We start from the raw sequence: 18,168 nt of genomic DNA on the forward strand, positions 1-18,168 counted from the left end.
GCAATGGGAGTGACAGGATGGAGAAAACCCAAGCCTTGTCCAGGAGAATGGAAACCTGAATGATACATTAGAGTGTGAGGGAAAGTTCGCTCCTGTGGCAAGTTCATCTTACTGCTCACAAATATCTGCTTCCTCTATTGATAAGACTAAACTTCTTTTCCCTTTGAAATTAGATGTGGCCACTTGACATACTTCAAACAGTAATATGTGGCAAGTTCAGGAAGAAGCTCTAAAACCATTTGTTCTTTGCCACTCTTTTCTCCTCTTGGTAACCATCCATGTTGTAGGCAGATATTAACTGCCCCATCAGCCTGGGACCCTGAGAGACGACAACACCGATGGGAAACAAAGTCCCCAGCTGGCCCTTGCTGGACACGTACGCAAGTGAGAGAATCACCCTAACACCTCAACAGCCGAAATCTACTAGTGTTAACAGTACAATTTGGACCCTCCTGACTGATACAGCCACCTCACTGGAGTGGCAATCCAAGAATATGGAAACCATAGTTTAATGCACACTTACTGGGAGCATACAGTGCATTAAACACCCCACCAGGTGCTCTGATTGCAGATGATTTAGATTTGGCACCAGCCCTCGAAGGCTTATAATGCAGAAGGTATGAACTAAATCACTCTGTTGTAATGGCCACTATTAGCAATGGACATTAGGGAAAGCCTTTAACTCAGGGAACCAGCAAGAACAGATGGCAGCCAGGCACGGTGGTGTGTGCCTGTAATCCCAGCTATTTGGGAGGCTGAGACCAGAGGATCATGGGTTGCAGGACAGTCTAAGCAAGTTGGCAAGATACTGTCTCAGCAGAATTTTTAAGGGAAATTTGACTGACAAATGATCAGAAATCCCATCTTTTTGGAGAGTTAGGAGACTTACACATGTGGGGAGAGAATGGATGGGGTATAAGGAGCAAATATCTCCTAATCAGTGAGAGAACAGATTACTAGAGGTGAGTTGTGAGGTGGAAGTTAGATCCTATTTTTCCGATCTAGACTCAGATGTCTTGTAGCACACTTTCGTCTTGCTGTGTTGATTATAAGCAAGTTACAAACCGATGCCAGGGGAGGATTAATTTGTCATCTTTTTGGAGGAAATCAGGTTCTAGAACAGCAGTGAACAATAGAGAGTATTCACATGCGACTGTTGACACACAAATTAATTTGAATTTAGAATTCAATTCCTCAGTTACAGTAGTCACATTTTGAGTACTCAACAGCCACAGGAAGACTTGGAATATTTCCACCCTTGCAGTTCTGTTGGGTGGCAAAGCTCTAGGAAAACTTGTGAGAAAGGAGTTACTTTTGCCATCATTTGCAAAAGAGCAATCAGCCATGGGACTTAAACTCGGTTGTACTTGGGAAGATAGAGGACAATGCTGCAGTGATTCCCATAATGTCTACAAGGCTTGTCAATAACTGCTGCTATTGTGAAGAGGAGAGCTCTTGAACAAAAGAGGGCATAGAGAGGGCTCCAGGGGTGGAAGAGAGGGACAACAGGAGGAAATTACAGAGGGTGATTTCTGGACCAGGATGCCCCCATATCTGGGAGGCACAGTCATGGGCCTCTTTGAACCCGTGAAAAAAAAGGTATATATACAATACTATGCATCCAATTTCAGGGGTCTCTAGATTCCCCGTCCCCCACCATATATCCAAGGACTCTTCAGATCAAAGTCCTTTTCTGGTCTGTGAGCTCTTAATGCCCGGGGATGTGGAAGTAAATCTCTATCACAACACTTAATCATGAATCCATATTGGGAAGTGAGGATGGAAGACGGGTGGGGAGGGAACAGGTGGTAAAACAATGAGAGAAATATTTATCAATTGGCCAGGGACCAGACTACTGGAGTTTATAGTGTGTGAAATCTTTGAAATGGGTCCCTAAAGGCAATCTTATGCCTTCACATGGTAACTTAAAGGATCAATCCTAAAGATAATCACCATATGTTGACAAAGAGATATATTTTTTGCTCAATACAAATAAGAATTTTAGGAAAGCATTTAAGATGGGAATATCAGGAAGCCAGTGAGTCGACCTGCACTAGAGGTGTCGAAATTTGCAATATTATAGAGATTTCATCTTACAAACTAACCTGAGTAAGCTTTAAAGGTCTTGTTCAACACCGAAGTTCCAAGTGTCTATAACAGGTGAGTTCATGGAGAAATTTCCAAAGTGGTTGTGCAAATTTGCAGTCCCACCCAACAGTGTATGAGTATACCTACCCACCCCCATCCTTGCTAGCATTTATTATGTGTGTTCTTGATGATTGCCATTCTAACTGGAGTAAGGTTAAATCTCAATGTAGCTTTGATTTGCATTTCCCTGATTGCTGGGAATTTTGAACCTTTTTTCCTATATTTATTGGCCACTTGTATTTCTTTCCAGAAATGTCTGTTTAATTCACTTTCCAGCTATCGCACTGAATTGGGTTACCCAGCTATCCCACTCCTCGACACTTATTCAAAAGAACTAAAATCGGCACACTATAGTGATACATGCATTTCAATGATTGTAGCAGCACAATTCATGGTAGCCAAGTTACCTGCCCAGGTACCTGCCAACAGATTGAATGAATAAAGAAAATGTGATAGATATGCACAATGGAGTTTTATTCATAAAGAATGAAATTACATCAATTGCTGGTAAATGGATGGAACTGGAAAACATCTTGCTAAGTGAAATAAGCCAGACTCAAGGGTCAAATAATTTCTCTCTATGCAGAAACTACAGATAAATAAGGAATTAAAAATGTGTATGTGGGGGATCCACAAAAAATGGGAGAACAGTGGAGTAGAGAAAGGAGACTTTGAGGGGAAGAGAGATGGGAAAGGGGAGGAAGTGCAGAATGAAATTAGCCAAATTGTGCTCATGTGCTTGTATATTGAATACATCAGAACAACTTCCACTTTTATGTATATAATGCACCCATTGAAAAATGAAGATCAGTGAAGTAAAAGAAGGGGAACAGGGAGGGAAGGAAGGAGGGAAAGGGAGAGAACTAGGGAGTGAAAATGTAGCAAAAAATATTACATGTATGTATAAATGTGTCAAAGTGAATTCCACCAATATGTAGAATTATAATGCACTGATAAAAACATTTTAAAGAGTTTATCCCTTCCCTTGGGCCTACTGCAATTTGGATGAAGAGGTTGGAATCTAGAAAAGTTTCCTGCAGCTGGCAGCAGTTTATGGGCTCAAAAATGGGGGATGCCTTTGGAAGGCATAAGATTGCCTTGGAAGACCCATTTAAAAGATTTAACACACCATAATTACCTTTAGCGGTCTGTCTAGTCCCTGGCCAGCGGGGATACTTCTCTCATTACCCTAACCTCAGTTCCCTGCTCCCAACTGTCTTCCATCCCTCAACCCCCAAAAAGGTTCATGATAAAAGCACTTATCTAAGTGAACCCTAAGTAAAATGATACATTTCCCTTAGCCTCCCTCTTATAAAGACATTTAAAACAAGAGGCTATGTGATGGAAGCAATCACAGAAGATGCTACACTATTTGAAGGAGGGAGAGGTACATGAACCAGGGAACGTGACTCCAGATACAGGAAAAGGCAACTGAAACAATCTAACAGAACCCCTGGAAGTAGTGTGACCTGTCGGCATATCTTGATTTTTGTTAAGACTTCAAACTTCTAGCCTCCAGAACCGTAAGAGAATATACTGTTTTAGACTACTTGTGGCAGTTTGTTATAGCAGCCATAGGAAACTAATAGACCTGATTAAAAACCAACACAGGTGTTCTGCTTCCTTCGAATTCTAGGGATTTGCTGCTGTATCAAGTTCATTTTGTTATATGAAAATGAGGTCCTTCTTGCCTGAGGTTGAGAACGCTCCTGAGGGTTCTTCAGGCCTCATGCATTTTAAATATGGTGGCTGTCCTCACTCCCAACTCAGTTCTGCTGAAAAATTCAGACACATTTAAGTGGGCAGTTTGATCAATCCTCCCTGGGTCCTCAGGCCCCTTGAAAATAGACTGTCAGACCTATCCCACCAGTTTCAAACAGATTGGACATAACTACTTCTACCATGTGTTGTCTGAACTTTGTGTATTACTATGAGAAACTCAGCCTGAATCTAAAGCTAAAATCATCCCAACCTTTCTGATAGCCTCTCTGCATTTGTAAAAGTCAGTTATAGTCAATTATTCTTTCCTCCCTGACTAATCTCTCAATTCTTCGAGACGGGCATCATGCCACTTCCTAATATACACTGGCAGCAAGTCTGTTCTGATAGTTTGATTCTGCAATTCCATGGCAATTATGTTCTGGATATAAGGGACAGGCTGATTTGAGCATAATGCTGCTTAGTATTTAAATTCATTATTAATTATGCATTATCATCCCAAATCTCAAAAGACTTTTTTTTTTTCCAGAGACTTTCTGAAACCACCACTATTTCCTTTGACACATACTGAATCTTAAGTGTATACTTGTTGGAGTTGGATTATTCTCAATTTGAAATCCAGTTCTGACACCTATCGGGTATGTGCCCTTATGAAAGTTGCCGAGCCTCCCTAAGCCTGTTTCCTCACTTGCAAAATGAACACTTTATTGATGCCAGCATTGTTGTCTTCAATGATGTTTACTGTAGTGCCTGGTGTGTAGGAAGCATTCCAAAAGCCATTTCCACTCCTCCTTTGACTTCTTCTATTAACACCCTTTCTGAAACAAGAGGGAAGGATTGTTAGAGTCCTTTGTGGGCACAATCAGAGAAGGGTATCTTGAAAGAGGGAACTGACTGTCCTACAACCAGAGTCTGGGCTAGGGCAGAGAGGATGTTATGAAAAGGTGTCTCCTAAGAAGGGTCAGAAGAGTTTTGGGAGAGAAGGGTAAATTTGACTCTGGAGCAGTGGGGTTCTTGACATACATAACAGAAAAGAATTTTAGCACTATCCAAAGGTAGGTTTATTTAGGAAAGTAGATACAAATTTAAGAGAGAGATCTGAAAAGAGATGATTTGGGGGGTAAAGCAAGAAATAGACATTTAAGGGAGAATAGGGCTATCCTGAATGTCAGAGATGCCTTTGAGGGGGGAGGGGTTTCCTAGTTCTTCTTTTAAAAGAAACTGGATGAGGAGTGGGTATGGAAAGGTTATATAGGAATGGTATCAGTCTGGTCATCTCAAGATAGTGTCTGGTGGTCTGGTCAACCTCAGGATTCTTAGGTTGATGTGGTCTTTGTTACATGATCAATAGTACCAGAAAGTTCCCTCAATTATAGGTTCAACCAGATGTGGTACCTTGCTAGGCAAGGTGTCCAATGTCTGTAATCCCAGCGGCTCAAGAGGCTGAGACAGGAGAATTACAAGTTCAAAGCCACCCTCAGCAAAAGAGAGGTGCTAAGCAACTCGGTGAGACCCTGTCTCTAAATAAAAATAAAATAGAGCTGGGGATGTGACTCAATGGTTGAGTGCCCCTGAGTTCAAACCCCTATACCCAAAAAAAGAAAAAAGAAAAAAAAAAAAAAAAAGATGTGGTACCTCTTTGCTTAATCTAATTGCTGGGGGGCGAATTAACAGTGCACTGGTAGATTTATAAATTTCCCAGGAATTTGTGGGAATAACAGGCCTGGAAGAGAGACTGGCTTAGGGCAAGACAGGCCTGAATAAATATGCAGAACTCGTGGATTAAAATCCTATTTTCTTTCCCTAATGTCTTCCTATTTCTTCTTTTATCCTTCTTCAAAGTGAGGGAGGCGAGTCCTCCAGCTGTAAGATCAGTCTCATTTTTGTGTAAAATTCAATATTTTATGGTTGGTGGGTTTTGTTTGTTTTGTTTTTGCATTGACTTTGAATTTTCGCAATACAGCACTGAAATTTGACCTTAGTAATCGAGTTTTACTGGCACTCCCTTAAATCCTGCACCCAAGGCAGTGCCCCTTTCCCCTGGCCCTCTTCCTACCCTGACTATAGCGCTTTCCACCTGTCACAGCGTGTTCTAAATTCCGGACCAGAGAAGGCTGGACGAAAAGAGCTTTGCTGTTACCCTGGAGTTGACGCTTCTGCCCGAGAAAGCGCACCCTGCCCCGGCAAGAGGCGGGGCAAGAGGACTACAGCTCCCAGAAGGCCGCGCGGCGCCCTCGCCGATTGGCTGCGCGGGCGCCGCCCTCTCCCGGACGACCCTGGCGGCGGAGGCCGGGGCTAGAGCGCTCCGTGGCCGGCCACCGCCAAGGCGCTCCCCGCGGGCAGGCTTCATGGCGGCGAGGCCCGTGTCCCGGATGCTGGAGCGGCTCGTGCGGTCCAGTGTCCGGGGCTGCAGCTCGGGGGCTCCTGTGACGCAGCCCCACCCCGGGGAGCCCTCCCAACCCGCCACAGAGGTGAGCCCCCTGCACCCGCACCTTTCCCGTCCAGGCCCGAGCATTTCACCCCTTCCCTAGAGAAGCACCAGACTGTACTCCGAGCCACTTCTGGGACCCCCTTGGCGCTCAGGCAGGCAGCGAGTGTGTTCCCCAGATGGGTTGCCTGGGCTCACCTGCTAGCCCAGCAGGAGCGGCTCCTTGGAGGTTCGCTTCAGAACCCCCGTCCCAGACCTGTTACCCGCTTCCAGGACTCAGTTTGCAGAAAATAGGGGCCGCCAACGAATGGGACTTTGCATCTAGTGAGGTATTTTGTAAGTCCTCCTCAGCCCTGTCTCACTTTTTTACCTTTTCTGTCCTTATGCCCTGAGTGGAGGGTGTCTGTGTGTGATAAGGTGTTCCTGTGATAACAGCTTCATCATAATGTGACACTAAAAATGTCACCAACAGTCAGTTATCACTTTGTAGTCGCAGGGCTTTGTGCTATGTCCTTTGCTTGCTCTTTCTGCCTCATCTTTGTTTCCCTTGGGAGGGTTCAGCCTCATTCTAGAGGTTACAGAGCAGGACGTGACTTTTTCCAGGTTAAGGGTTTCTGCCTCTTTAGGCTTTGGGGTAGGAGCCCTCCATCCTTGACAGTGCCCCACAGAGCCTTTCATGTCATAACAAGTTCTAAGTTTATTGTTGTTTTGGTCATGTGATTAGAGAAAAATTTGCCCAGCATCTTTTTACATTTGGTAAACATCTTTTCTAGATTAATCTACTTCTTTTCTAGTCTTCCAGGACAGAGCATGACCTGGGATTCTTTGGATCACTCAATCATTGAACTCTCCATCTTTCTCAATGAGAGGGTGGGCTTGTGTCCAGAGAACTTGCTTTCCCTAAATCTCAGCCCCTCTAGGATCCTAAGATAAGCAGGCCCATTGCTTTTGGAAATAGAAAAATTTTAGTATCCTTGAACTTTGCTTTCCCATCTCTTCCTCAGTGAAGTTTAGAGATGACTGCGAGATTTTTAAAGAATTCAAAAAGGGAAGTTTCCTTACCCTTCCCCCTTATTGAGTACTTTTCATGAGAGGGCCTATGCTAGATGACTTAATAATACGTGGTCTCCTTTAGTCCTCACAATAAATAGAATCAGGTGGGTAGGACCTGTATTTTCAGGTGAAGTGGTTCAGCTATATCATCTCTCAGGTTACTGTAAAGCAAGGGAGAAAGAACTTTATGTGGAGAGGAGCTGTGCTACTCTTTGTTTCCCCTGCAAGGGCAGATTGGATGTAGCAGGAAGAACAGAGAGAGGCTCTGGGGCAGAATACCAGGGTTTGAATCCTTCCCCTTATTAGAAGTTTGAGTTTCAGCAAGTTACTTCTCAGAACCTCTGTTTGCTCACAGCATCTGTGCCATATAGGATGTTAACAGTTAATATATTCTAACATATATACTTAGCACCTCCATGTGCCAGACTTTCCTCTGTGTTACATAAGCATTTGTGCTAATTATTATCCTTGCTATCCTTGGCAGGTGCTGTCCTATCAGTTTCCTCCCCAGTCCCCCAGACATGCAGGATAGTCATTCTATCAGCTGAACAATCACATCTGATTTCTGAATACTGGGAGCTCCTCAATGCCAGGGACTCCTCTGCCTTTCTAGGTATTTCCCTATGGCACTTGACACACAGCTGTGTGGGCAGGGGCATCAGCAGATGTATTTGGCTTCTTGAAATGCAAGTAGAGAGTATGGGAATAGCAGGCTGAGCACTGGACAGGGAGTCCTACTGTCATTCTCCATCTGCCTCCAATTTCATCTGGTTGTGGGACTGTCACTTTTCCTTGCTTCATGTCTACAAATTCAGAAGGTTGGACCAGCTCATGCAGTAGGAGAGGGTACAGAAATCCATCTTCAAGAGAATCTCAGAGGTGTGATGATATATATATATATCTGATGAACTCATCCACAGAGCTTTCCAGTTGATAAGAGCAGGGGTGGGGGCATCTGGAACCCCTGTCCCACCTTCCCTTTCAGTGGAGTCCCTTTCCCCACCCCTCACAGGGATCTGTTTTGGAAGAGCCAGAATGAAAAGTCACTGGGCATTGTTTGTGTCCAGATGTGGCCATGAGAGGGAGAAGTGAGAAGTAAGTGGAAATTGGCTGTGAAGACAGTGGAAGGGGGAGGTTCTTGGCAGAGTCTGAAGACAGGTTGAACAGCTTCCACAGGTACAAAAGGGTCATGGTGGTGTCTGGGTAAGTGGAGACCTGCCACAGTGATTGGGGTGGCCCACACAACCTTCTCTGCAGGATTTAGTGCAGCCCAGGTTTACCCCCCTTTCTTCTGAAGCTCCAGGTACTTGTGTCTTCTCACTGAATAGATTAATTTTGAGGAACCCCTGGTAATACATCATCCCAATAGCAGATAAATTAGGGCCATTGATAAATGAGTTTGGCATGTGTTCTTTTTCTCTTAAGTAACCCTGCTATTCTATCTAGATTCTAGAGCTATTGGGCAGCTGGCCTTTACCCTTCCAGTCAAATGCCCTTAAGGGTGAGGTTCTTCCCTTAACTGCCTTGGTAATACCCTTTCCTACCTCCTGTACCCCAGTGAGTATAGGATAGATAAGAGATAAGCAGTAGCATATGGAAGGCTGCCCAGAGCCTGGTTAGTAGCACTAGTATCAGTGGTCTTAGAGGAACTTGGACTCCCTGTGTCCTTTGGGTGATGTGGTGGCAGATCTGAAAGTCAGTCGCAAGCCATGAACACATACATCCCATGTAGGAGTTAAGAAAGTGACAGTGATCACTTATGTGTCAGGAACTCCTCCAACTGAATAGAATAGAATAATAGGATTATCTAGAGGAAGAAACTTAAAAGTTCAGAGAACTCAGGACACCTGCTCAACAGCAAGTTGAGGTTTATAATCCAGGTTTACCTATTTCACGAATCATGACTACCACCCTCAAAGTAGAATGGCACCTGATCCTGGTGTCACTACACCCATGGTGAACCTTGGCTGCATTCTCACCTAATTGAGTGAGAATCTTTGGGGTGGGGCTCTGTCCTTAGGACTTCTAGAAGCTCTTCAGGTGACTTTGATGTGCAGCCAAGATTGAGAACCTTGTATTAGGTTAAGCTGTTTTTATAGCAGAGACCAGCCCAGAAGCGAGTGTAAGTGGATTTCCCATATGCCACCTTTCTCATTCCATTAGATAGGCCTTGACCCGACAGTTCAACACTTGGTACCAACGTACTTTGCTCCATGCTGGAGATATGAAATCCTGTGAGAGGGCTTCCTGCAGGGGAGGCTGCCTGTTCCAGGTTGGGGCCCTGGGAATGTGGGCAGCCTGGAGCTTTCTACTTCCTTGACATGCCCCAGCAAGTCCTGAGTGAATGAGGCCCCTGTCCGTCCAATAATCCCCTCTGAATCCTGGATGACTTTGGTGTGGATATTTTTTTCCCTCCAGAAGATTTAAGGAAAGAGGAAAAGAGTGAGAGAAGGCAAGTAGGACCTGCAGTGTGGGAGGAGAGGCCGGATGGAGGGCCTGAGAGCACTCCCCACTGCTCCCTGCTCCTCCAGTTCTCTGGTTTCTGCCAAGTCATGCTCCTTGGTCCTCTCACCTGCTCGATTCCCAGATTTATTTTGGCTCCTTCTTCACCCAGCCACTCCCCACCTTATGTTAGAGTAAGCAGAACATCTTGGCAGGTGAGGCGGTAGAGAGCCTGTGGTGATTAACATGATTACATTGCAAATAGCTGTTGAGGGGAAAGGGTTGCAGCTCTGCCATAAACCTGGGTCCCTCTGATACTGCCTGTTATCCATGACGAGTTCTGCTCCCTCTTATGTGGAAGTTTGAATATTAGAGAAGCACGCCAAGGCAAGCATATAAAGCAGGATTCACTTAAAAAGGGTAACACAGACTTCTCCCAAGAGGGAGCGGGGGCCATAGCTGATATCCTGGTGTCCCAAGAAGTCAGGTGTTCTGCCTTTTTTCTATGTCCTAGGCTTCGTTTGTGCTCCTGCTCTCTTATTTCTGTTCTTCCTGCCTAGTGACTAGGCCCAGGAGATGCTCAGTGGGATGGTGGGACATCCAAAAGGTGAGAAGTAGATGGATTGGGGCGGGGGGGCGGGGGCAGTTCCTGGGACAGGTTACCTTAGCAACAGGTTGAAGCAGGGGCAGGTTATCTTGATACAGTAGAGGAAGGGCTCTGAAGGCATTTCAGTCAAATTGGCCTCCTTGATCCGACCTGACTTGATTTACCTGTCTATACTGACTGCCTCTTTTAATTCTGGCTTCACCTCCTTGTCTCATCTCCTGGACTCTAATGGCCAGTGGGATTTTAGATGATAGTGCAGCCCCTGACTTTTCTAAGGGAAGTGACTTAGAATCATAGCAGCCTGCAGTTTAGAGAAGTGAAAAGTTGCTTGCTCCCTATGGGACTGTGAGCAGGGTTTCTCCAAGGAGAAACCCTCGGAGGGGTAGATAGTAGTGAGGAAAGTTTTATGGGCCCCAAAAAAGCATGACCCCACCTACCCACTCTCATACTCACACCCCTTCTATCTTTGATTGAATCAATGACTCCTAAACCTGGCTCACTTTAGAATCTCCTGGAAAGATCACAAAGATCTGGATTCAGATGGAATCCAATGGATTTTTTTTTTCTTGCACTCCCCAAATGATTTTAATGTGCAGCCAGGGCTGAGGTGACTTATCAGTTTCTTCCTCCTAGGTATAGGCACACAGCTACCCTGGACTTCTAGAAGGCCAGAGGCCTTCTACTCTTAAGTGGCAAGATCATGATGATCCTGGTTATTAAGTTACCAGCTTCTTTACTTCTAGCAAGACAACAACCTTGACCTATCACCTTGTTCTTATTTGACAATGGGAAAGCAGACCAGGAGAAGTCAAGAAACTTTTTATATCTGGTCACTCCTGGCCCAGAAATCAAGGTTCTTGCCCCCAGCCCAGAACTCTGTCCATAGACCTCATAGATAGGAGCCAGGGTTGTGATTCTTTGTCCTAAAGGTTACTCATTGCCCTATCTACCTTAGACTATCTATAATTAGAAGAAAGAACATAAACTTAGAATGAGAAGTCCTGAATTTGAATCCTGATTCTGCCAGTGTGTTCTTGGACTCCATCCTCACCTTGGTTATAATGACCCCTTATGGGTGGGTGTGGGAATTGGACAGAGAACATTCTTTGGGAACCTTAAGATTGGAAAGTGTTACCACCAGAAGCAGTGATCTCACTGCTGTTCTGATTATCATTCTCTGGGCTCTGGAAAGGGGAGAGGGCTGAGCAGGAGACAAATCAGACTAGCTTCGGAACAAGCAGGGTTGGCTCCCTTTCTCTCCCCAGAACTGGTTTGGGCCTTGCTTAGAGCCTGCAGCAATCTCCTCCCTGTAGGCCCCACACAATAGGTGCTAATCCTTCCTTTTGGCACTAGGTAGAACAAAGAATAAGGACTGACAGAATCCCAGCCCACCCTTGACTCCACCTGCTGCCCAACCAGAATTCCCCATCCTCAGCCAAGTGTCTAGGAGAAGGGTCCTTCCCTCCGACCTGTTTCCTAGTCTCTCAATCAGAGGGACAATCCCAACTCCCCTGAAGTTGCAGGGCCCAGATAAATAGTTTATCCACATGTAAGAGGTCAGGGAGGGGCTGTTCACCTTGGACCCTCAAGTGAGTTCACCCCAGGTGGGTCTCCTCCTGCCTCCCCTATCCTGGAAGTCTGCCCCATGATTCCCCCTGCCCTGTCCTTGCAGGACCTGTCCAGGCGGAAGCCATTCCTGAAGGAGCACGTGGCCCCTTTCTCCACCTTCCTCACAGACAACTTCGGCCGCCAACACAACTACCTGCGGATCTCCCTCACCGAGAAGTGCAACCTCCGATGTGAGTCTCCATCCTGGGCCCTCTGGGCTCACTCTGGGCTGTTGTCCCTTTGCTGAAGTGGCTTCTGAAATCTCCCCATGACCAGAAAGCCACTTTGGTCCTCTGATGTTGGTCTTCCAACTTCCTCACCCACCTGCCTTGCTGGCCAAGCCAAGCAGGCTTTGAGGGCCTAGAGAGGTCAAAGCTGAGTTTCAGGATTCTGGAAGGTCAGTCCTACTGGATTATATTTGAGAATAGTAATGTGATTGGGTCCTGGACCTCTCAGTCTTCAGTCCTCCTTCCTCCTGTTTCCCTTCCATTTCTAAAAGTCCAGGACATGGCCAGGGTTGGGATAGTTTACATTATAAATAGGTGATATATATAGCAGCGCCTGAGGTCAACATTGCCAGCCATGAGATGTCCCAATCTGTGACTGGTCACCGCAAACCATGCTGACACACAGAGCATTCATCGCATAATTCCCTGCAGGGAGCATTCTGGGCGAGTGACCCCTGCTACAGGGACTTCCAGAGTTGAGTCTTTCTTTCCCTCCTCCCTTCTTTCTTTGTCCCTTACTCCTCCTTCTCCCTTTTCCTTCTCTCCTCCCCTTCTTTCCTTCCCTCCCTCCTACTCTACCTCATAATAAGAAATATATTTGCTTCATGGGTCAATAAATACACACACACACACACACACACACACACACACGGATTTGGTAAATGTTTAACCAAACACACTTCATGTGCCGCATTCTTATGTTTTTTAACCTATTCTTCCCAGTCTCTGGAGTCCATCTGGACCCAACATGCTGCTTGACTTTGTGATAACCTCTTGACCCAACCCTTAAGAAAGCTGCTCTCTAGGAAGTGGTGGCAGGAAATGGTGCCCCCTCCATTCTGCAGCTCACCTGTTTACCCCTTCAGCTACCTCACCCTGGACAAGGAGCACCTCAGTTTTCCAGCCTGTGAAGTGAGACTCATAACCTGTAATAGATAGGGTGGATTTGAGGGCATTGTGTCTACAGAGGACAGTGGCTTTCACCAGACCGGAGAGGAATACTCTCATTCATCACATGCCCAAAGAGAAGTGACTGCCACAGCTAGGTAGGGGAGGAGAACGAATAACACCAGCAGAAGTGGGCTCAGGGTCCTAACCCTTCTAGGCAGACCCTACCCCAGGCTGAGGGACCAGGGTTCCAGTGACCCCAGCCAGTTGATTTGGTTAAACCCTTACTTTCAGCTCCCCACAGAGGGATGGTCAGGCCAGGCTGCGGGGGCCAGTAAGATGAGAAGAGGGAGGCAGGGATTTATAGGACTTCTGACTTGGTGAGATCTCTCCCCATTGTCTAGACAGGGTTTAGGGGAACTGTTGACCTAATGGGAAGCTGGGGAGCAGGCACATCCTGGGCCTGCCTGCCAGCCATACCTATTTCCTACCACCTCATCCCCTTCCTTCCCTCAGGTCAATACTGCATGCCTGAAGAGGGTGTCCCCTTAACCCCCAAGGCTGACCTGCTGACTACAGAGGAGATCCTGACCCTTGCCCGGCTTTTTGTGAAAGAAGGTGTTGATAAGATCCGGCTCACAGGTGGAGAGCCTCTCATCCGACCTGATGTGGTGGACATTGTGGGTGAGTTGGACAAATGTCATCACCATCTCGCATCTCCTGCCTCCTCCAGCTGAACTCTGATGTTAACCTTAATATTGGCAGTTGTCATTCATCTGGACATTTGGACATTATGTTCACTTGGTCCTACAAGGAGTACTATTTATTATTCCTTTTTTGATGAGAAAAGGGGTCATGGAGAGATTCAGCTTGTCCAGGGTCACAAAGCTGCTCAATCCAAATCCCAGTGGCTTGCTGTCACATTGAGACCAAAGTCCTCCCCAGTCGGCCCACATGACTGATGTCCATGACCTCTTGTATGCCTCTCTGCCTCCTCCCTCCTCTCCAGACACACAGCCAGGTTTTCATGCTCACTGTTCCCTTCCAGGGAAGCTTGGGGCTCACTGCTTGACCTCCTTTAGGTCTCTACTCAAATTTCAGCTCCTCAGCAAAGCTTTCCTTGACCATTCTGTCTAAAGTGCATCCCACCCCATACACCTCCCAGAAATTGGCAAGCGGCAGCCCAGGGACCAAATTTGGTTCACCACATGTTTTTTATATGACTTACAAACTGGGAATGGTTTTTATATTTCTAAATGGTGGTGATGGGGAATCAAAAGAATAACAGTTTAACAGTTTCTACCACATGAAATTCATATGAAATCCTAAGTTTGTCCATTAATAGTTTTATTGGAACATAGCCATGCCCATTTATTTCCATGTTGCAACTACTCAATTCTGCAAAAGCAGCCATGGGCAATAAAGACTGTGTTGCAAAACTGGCCAGGCAGGCTGAAAATGTCTATTATTTGGATTTTCACAGAAAAAAGTATGGCAATCCCTGCTCTCTCCCCCTTACTCTAGTTTAATTTTCTTTGTAACATTTATTTCATCCTGGATTATTTGTCCTCATGTTTGTTTTTTTTCAGTGGTCTAGCTCTTCCTTTACCATGGACGCTCAGGTTGCAGGGCAGGGTTTGTTCCCAGCTTCTAAACTGAGCCTGAGGTGTACTTTAGTGCTCACTGTTGAACGAATGAAGGGTGGGTCAAAGCCCATTCTCTGGAGTAAGACATCCTTCTGTTTGAATCTCAGCTATGACTCTTACTGACAGTGTATCTTTAGGCAACTTTTAAGATTCATCCTAAGCCTTGGGGCCTTGAGGGTACAATTTTACAGGGTTGACCTGAGGAGGGAGTGAGAAGGAGTGACCAGCACTCAGCTGGTGTTCTACAGGCCTCTCACTTTGTGCTGCTTCGAAGCCCCAAGGACAGGCAGAGAGAGACCTTCGTTCATGTTGTTATGAATAATGGTATCAAGGGAAAATAAGGCTCCATGTTTTGGGTGCTGCCTCCCTCCCAGCTGCTCTGGATGGGATCTCCTCAGCACTGCCTCATTCACGGGTTCGGTAGATGTTCTGGTGAGAACCTCCTCACAGGCCTGGTGCCGTGTGGGAGCGTGAAGACGTGGGAGCCGAGCTGCAGGCCTCGCTGCTGTGCAGCCCACGGCAGGAGGCAGCTGCTGGAGTGGCTTGCTGGCCATGTGCTGAGGCTGACCTAGCGAAGGCCAGGTGCTGTGGGAGTACCAAGGAGGAGCCCAGGGCCAGGGCCCTCTGAAAACCCTCAGTCCCCACAGGTCACTCAACCTGGGCTCCTGCTAGCATTCCTGGGCAGCTGCAGGTCCTCAGAACTGAAAGACTTCCTGGATTCCAGGAAAGGCCTGTAGCCCCTGCTGGTTGCCAAGTCCAGCCCCCTCATTTAGGCCACTTCCTTGGTCCCCTGCCACGGCGTGGGGTGGGTTCCACCTTCAAACCCGGTGCTCCATGCCAGGCCTGTGGAGGAGCCAAGGGAGGGAGGATGACTGGCTGGTCAGCATGGCGTGGGGACTCTGAGCTGTCCATGGAAGGCAGCCATCAGCTTGCACAGTGAGAAGAGCAGGAGCCAGGGAGCTTGGCAGCCCTAGTTCCCAGTTCCGCCACTCCTTGCTCCCATGAATTTCTCCATGTTCTTCCCCTTCCCTCCCTCAGCCTCCTCATCAACTTTAAGGACCTTTCCCTTTCCTGCTGTGATGTGCTGACAGGCACCCATGGACAGGTTAGGACAAGGACCTGCCTACTGTGACCTGCTCCTGAGGACTTCCCTCCCCCCACCTCCTCCCTCCTCCCCCTACCTCCTCCCTCCCCCAGTGCTTCCAAGAATGGCAGCTGCCCTGCTTTGACCTCCTGTGGAGCGCTTTCTGTCCTCCCCTGGCCCCTCTGGTCTTCCCCAGAGGGGCTTCCTCACAGCAAAACCTCCTTAAGGGCAGGGCAGGTAGGTGCTCCTGGGCAGTGAGGACTGGGGCTGGGGTTAGGAAGTAGAAGCCCAGCCTGTGGAAGGATGTTCATTAACATACATTTGTCCCCCGCTCCCAGGTGGCAGAGTGGAAGGATGATGGCAGCTCACAGGTTTCAGCTGAGCTTGAGGTCCTGTTCACTCCAGCCCTGCCCAAGCTCCCACCACCTGAGTGCTGCGAGGCTCTCCCCACCCTTGGGTCTGCACCACGCAGCTCTCTGGCGCCCTCTGTCTGCTGTCCCTGTGATGCTCACAGCCACCCTCTTCCCCCAGCCTTCTCCACTCTGCCTCTGCACACATTCCTTTGCCCTTTCCTGTCAGTTCAGGTGGGTGTGAAGTCCTGTCATCCACTAGAACTGTCCTAGATGCTGTGAAAGTCTTCGTGGTCTGCTATGGTAGCCACTAGGCACAGTAGCTCTTAAGCACTTAACATGTGACTAATGTGGCTGTGAAACTCGTTTTATTACCCTCTCGGTATGAACAGCCTCATGACTAGCAGCTACCATGTTGGAGAGTGAAAGTTAGGGACTCCCCAAAAGAAACAAGGGAGAGGAAACCAGGTACGCACGTGCGTGATGGTGTTGAGGGGTTTGCAAAGCCACTTACGTGTGGTGACTTCAGAATGGCTCGTCACTGTCAGTGCTGCAGTCTCCACTTTTTCCTCTCTCTCCCCTTCTGTCTTTGTCTTCCGTTTCTTCTTTCCTTCCCACCTCACTCCTTCCCCCTTGCTTATAGAGAAGAGGCAGATCTCACACCTTAAAGCCCAGGAAGCCTACTGCAATGGGCAGCCACTGACAGACTTTGAGAAGTGTGATGTTTTTCTTTTATTTTTGATGGAGTCCACTTGTGTAGAAATCTATTAAATAAACTCCTTGGTTCTTGAGGTATTTTCATCACTGGTCTATATGTGACTTGATTTCCTTTACTCTCATTTGTCTTAATAATGTTATCAGTTCCTAAGGAAACTCACTCTCTGACCAATCTTTTTTCTTAAGAGTAAGAACACTGGTAACAACTTCTAACCACCTTTGTGGCCTTCCTGATCCTGTCCCCTTTTCCCCCACTACCACCTGAGGCAAACACTGATAAACTGTGTTTATCTTTCCCTTGGTTTTACAAAATCAGCTGCAGTGTTTTTGAACTTCATGAATGTGCTGTACGTAAACATACAGCATTTCAGGGCTGCGGTTTTGATGTCAGTGAAATTCATACGTGGTATCCAGAGTCATCCTTTCTCTGTTCTCTGTGAGCTACTGTTCTATTATATGACTATGCTGTATGTTTTAGTGAGCATTTGAGTTGGTTACCGTTTTTTGGGTTTGTAAATAGTGCTATTTTGAACACTGTTATTCTCACATTTCCTCTAGGAGCAGAATTGCTGGCTCATAGAACATGTGAATACTTGACTTTGGAAAACAACTTGGCATTGCTTTATGAAGTAGTTGTCCCTCTGTATTCTCGCCAACAATACAGATTCTGCTCAGCAGCCTCTTTAATGCTTGTGGTACTATTCTTGATTTTTGCCAGTTAAATGTGTAAAATCATGTTTCATTGTGGTCTCGATTTATATTCTCATGTTAGAAATGAGGTCCAGTATCTCTTCACATGTTAACTAGCCATGTGTATTTCTGTGTAATACCTGATCAGGTTTTTTTAACATTTTTCTACTTGGTTATTTGTCCTTTCACATTGATTTGGTAAAGGTTATTTGTATATATTGCAGATATCTTCTCCCAGTTTGCAAAAATAAGCTCTACTTTGAATAATGATACTTTTGAACAGTAGCGGATATTAAGTAATTAAGCGTTTTCTTATTAATTAACATCTAACCCAAGGTCAAATGAACTGTTCTTTTTCTGCTTAAAAAAAATTAAAGTTTTGCATTAAAATTCTTAGTTCATCTATGAATGATTTTTAGGAATCCAATTTAATATTTTTCCATACAGATGGCCACTTTTTCTAGTTCCTTGTATTGCACAGTCCCCATTTCCTCCCATAAATTTGTCATATAGGTATTGATCTGTTTCATGTTGTACTCTGTTCTATTTATTGCTCAGTTT

The 18,168-nt window shown here is 46.2% G+C and overlaps 1 protein-coding gene across 3 annotated transcripts in view; it reads left to right on the top strand.

The window, feature by feature from the left end:
* The first annotated feature begins 6,130 nt into the window (after positions 1-6,130).
* The window catches only part of Mocs1 (molybdenum cofactor synthesis 1), a 29,189-nt gene continuing 17,151 nt past the window's right edge, over positions 6,131-18,168 (top strand). For all 3 annotated transcript variants that reach the window (XM_076858773.1, XM_076858774.1, XM_076858775.1), the window contains exons 1-3: positions 6,131-6,338; positions 12,070-12,196; positions 13,637-13,804. In XM_076858773.1, coding sequence (XP_076714888.1) covers positions 6,216-6,338; positions 12,070-12,196; positions 13,637-13,804 — 418 coding nt within the window. In that variant the 5' untranslated portion in view covers positions 6,131-6,215. The remainder of the gene's footprint in view (positions 6,339-12,069; positions 12,197-13,636; positions 13,805-18,168) is intronic.

The sequence above is a fragment of the Callospermophilus lateralis genome, chromosome 6 (assembly GCF_048772815.1).
Source record: "Callospermophilus lateralis isolate mCalLat2 chromosome 6, mCalLat2.hap1, whole genome shotgun sequence".
NCBI lineage: Eukaryota > Metazoa > Chordata > Mammalia > Rodentia > Sciuridae > Callospermophilus > Callospermophilus lateralis.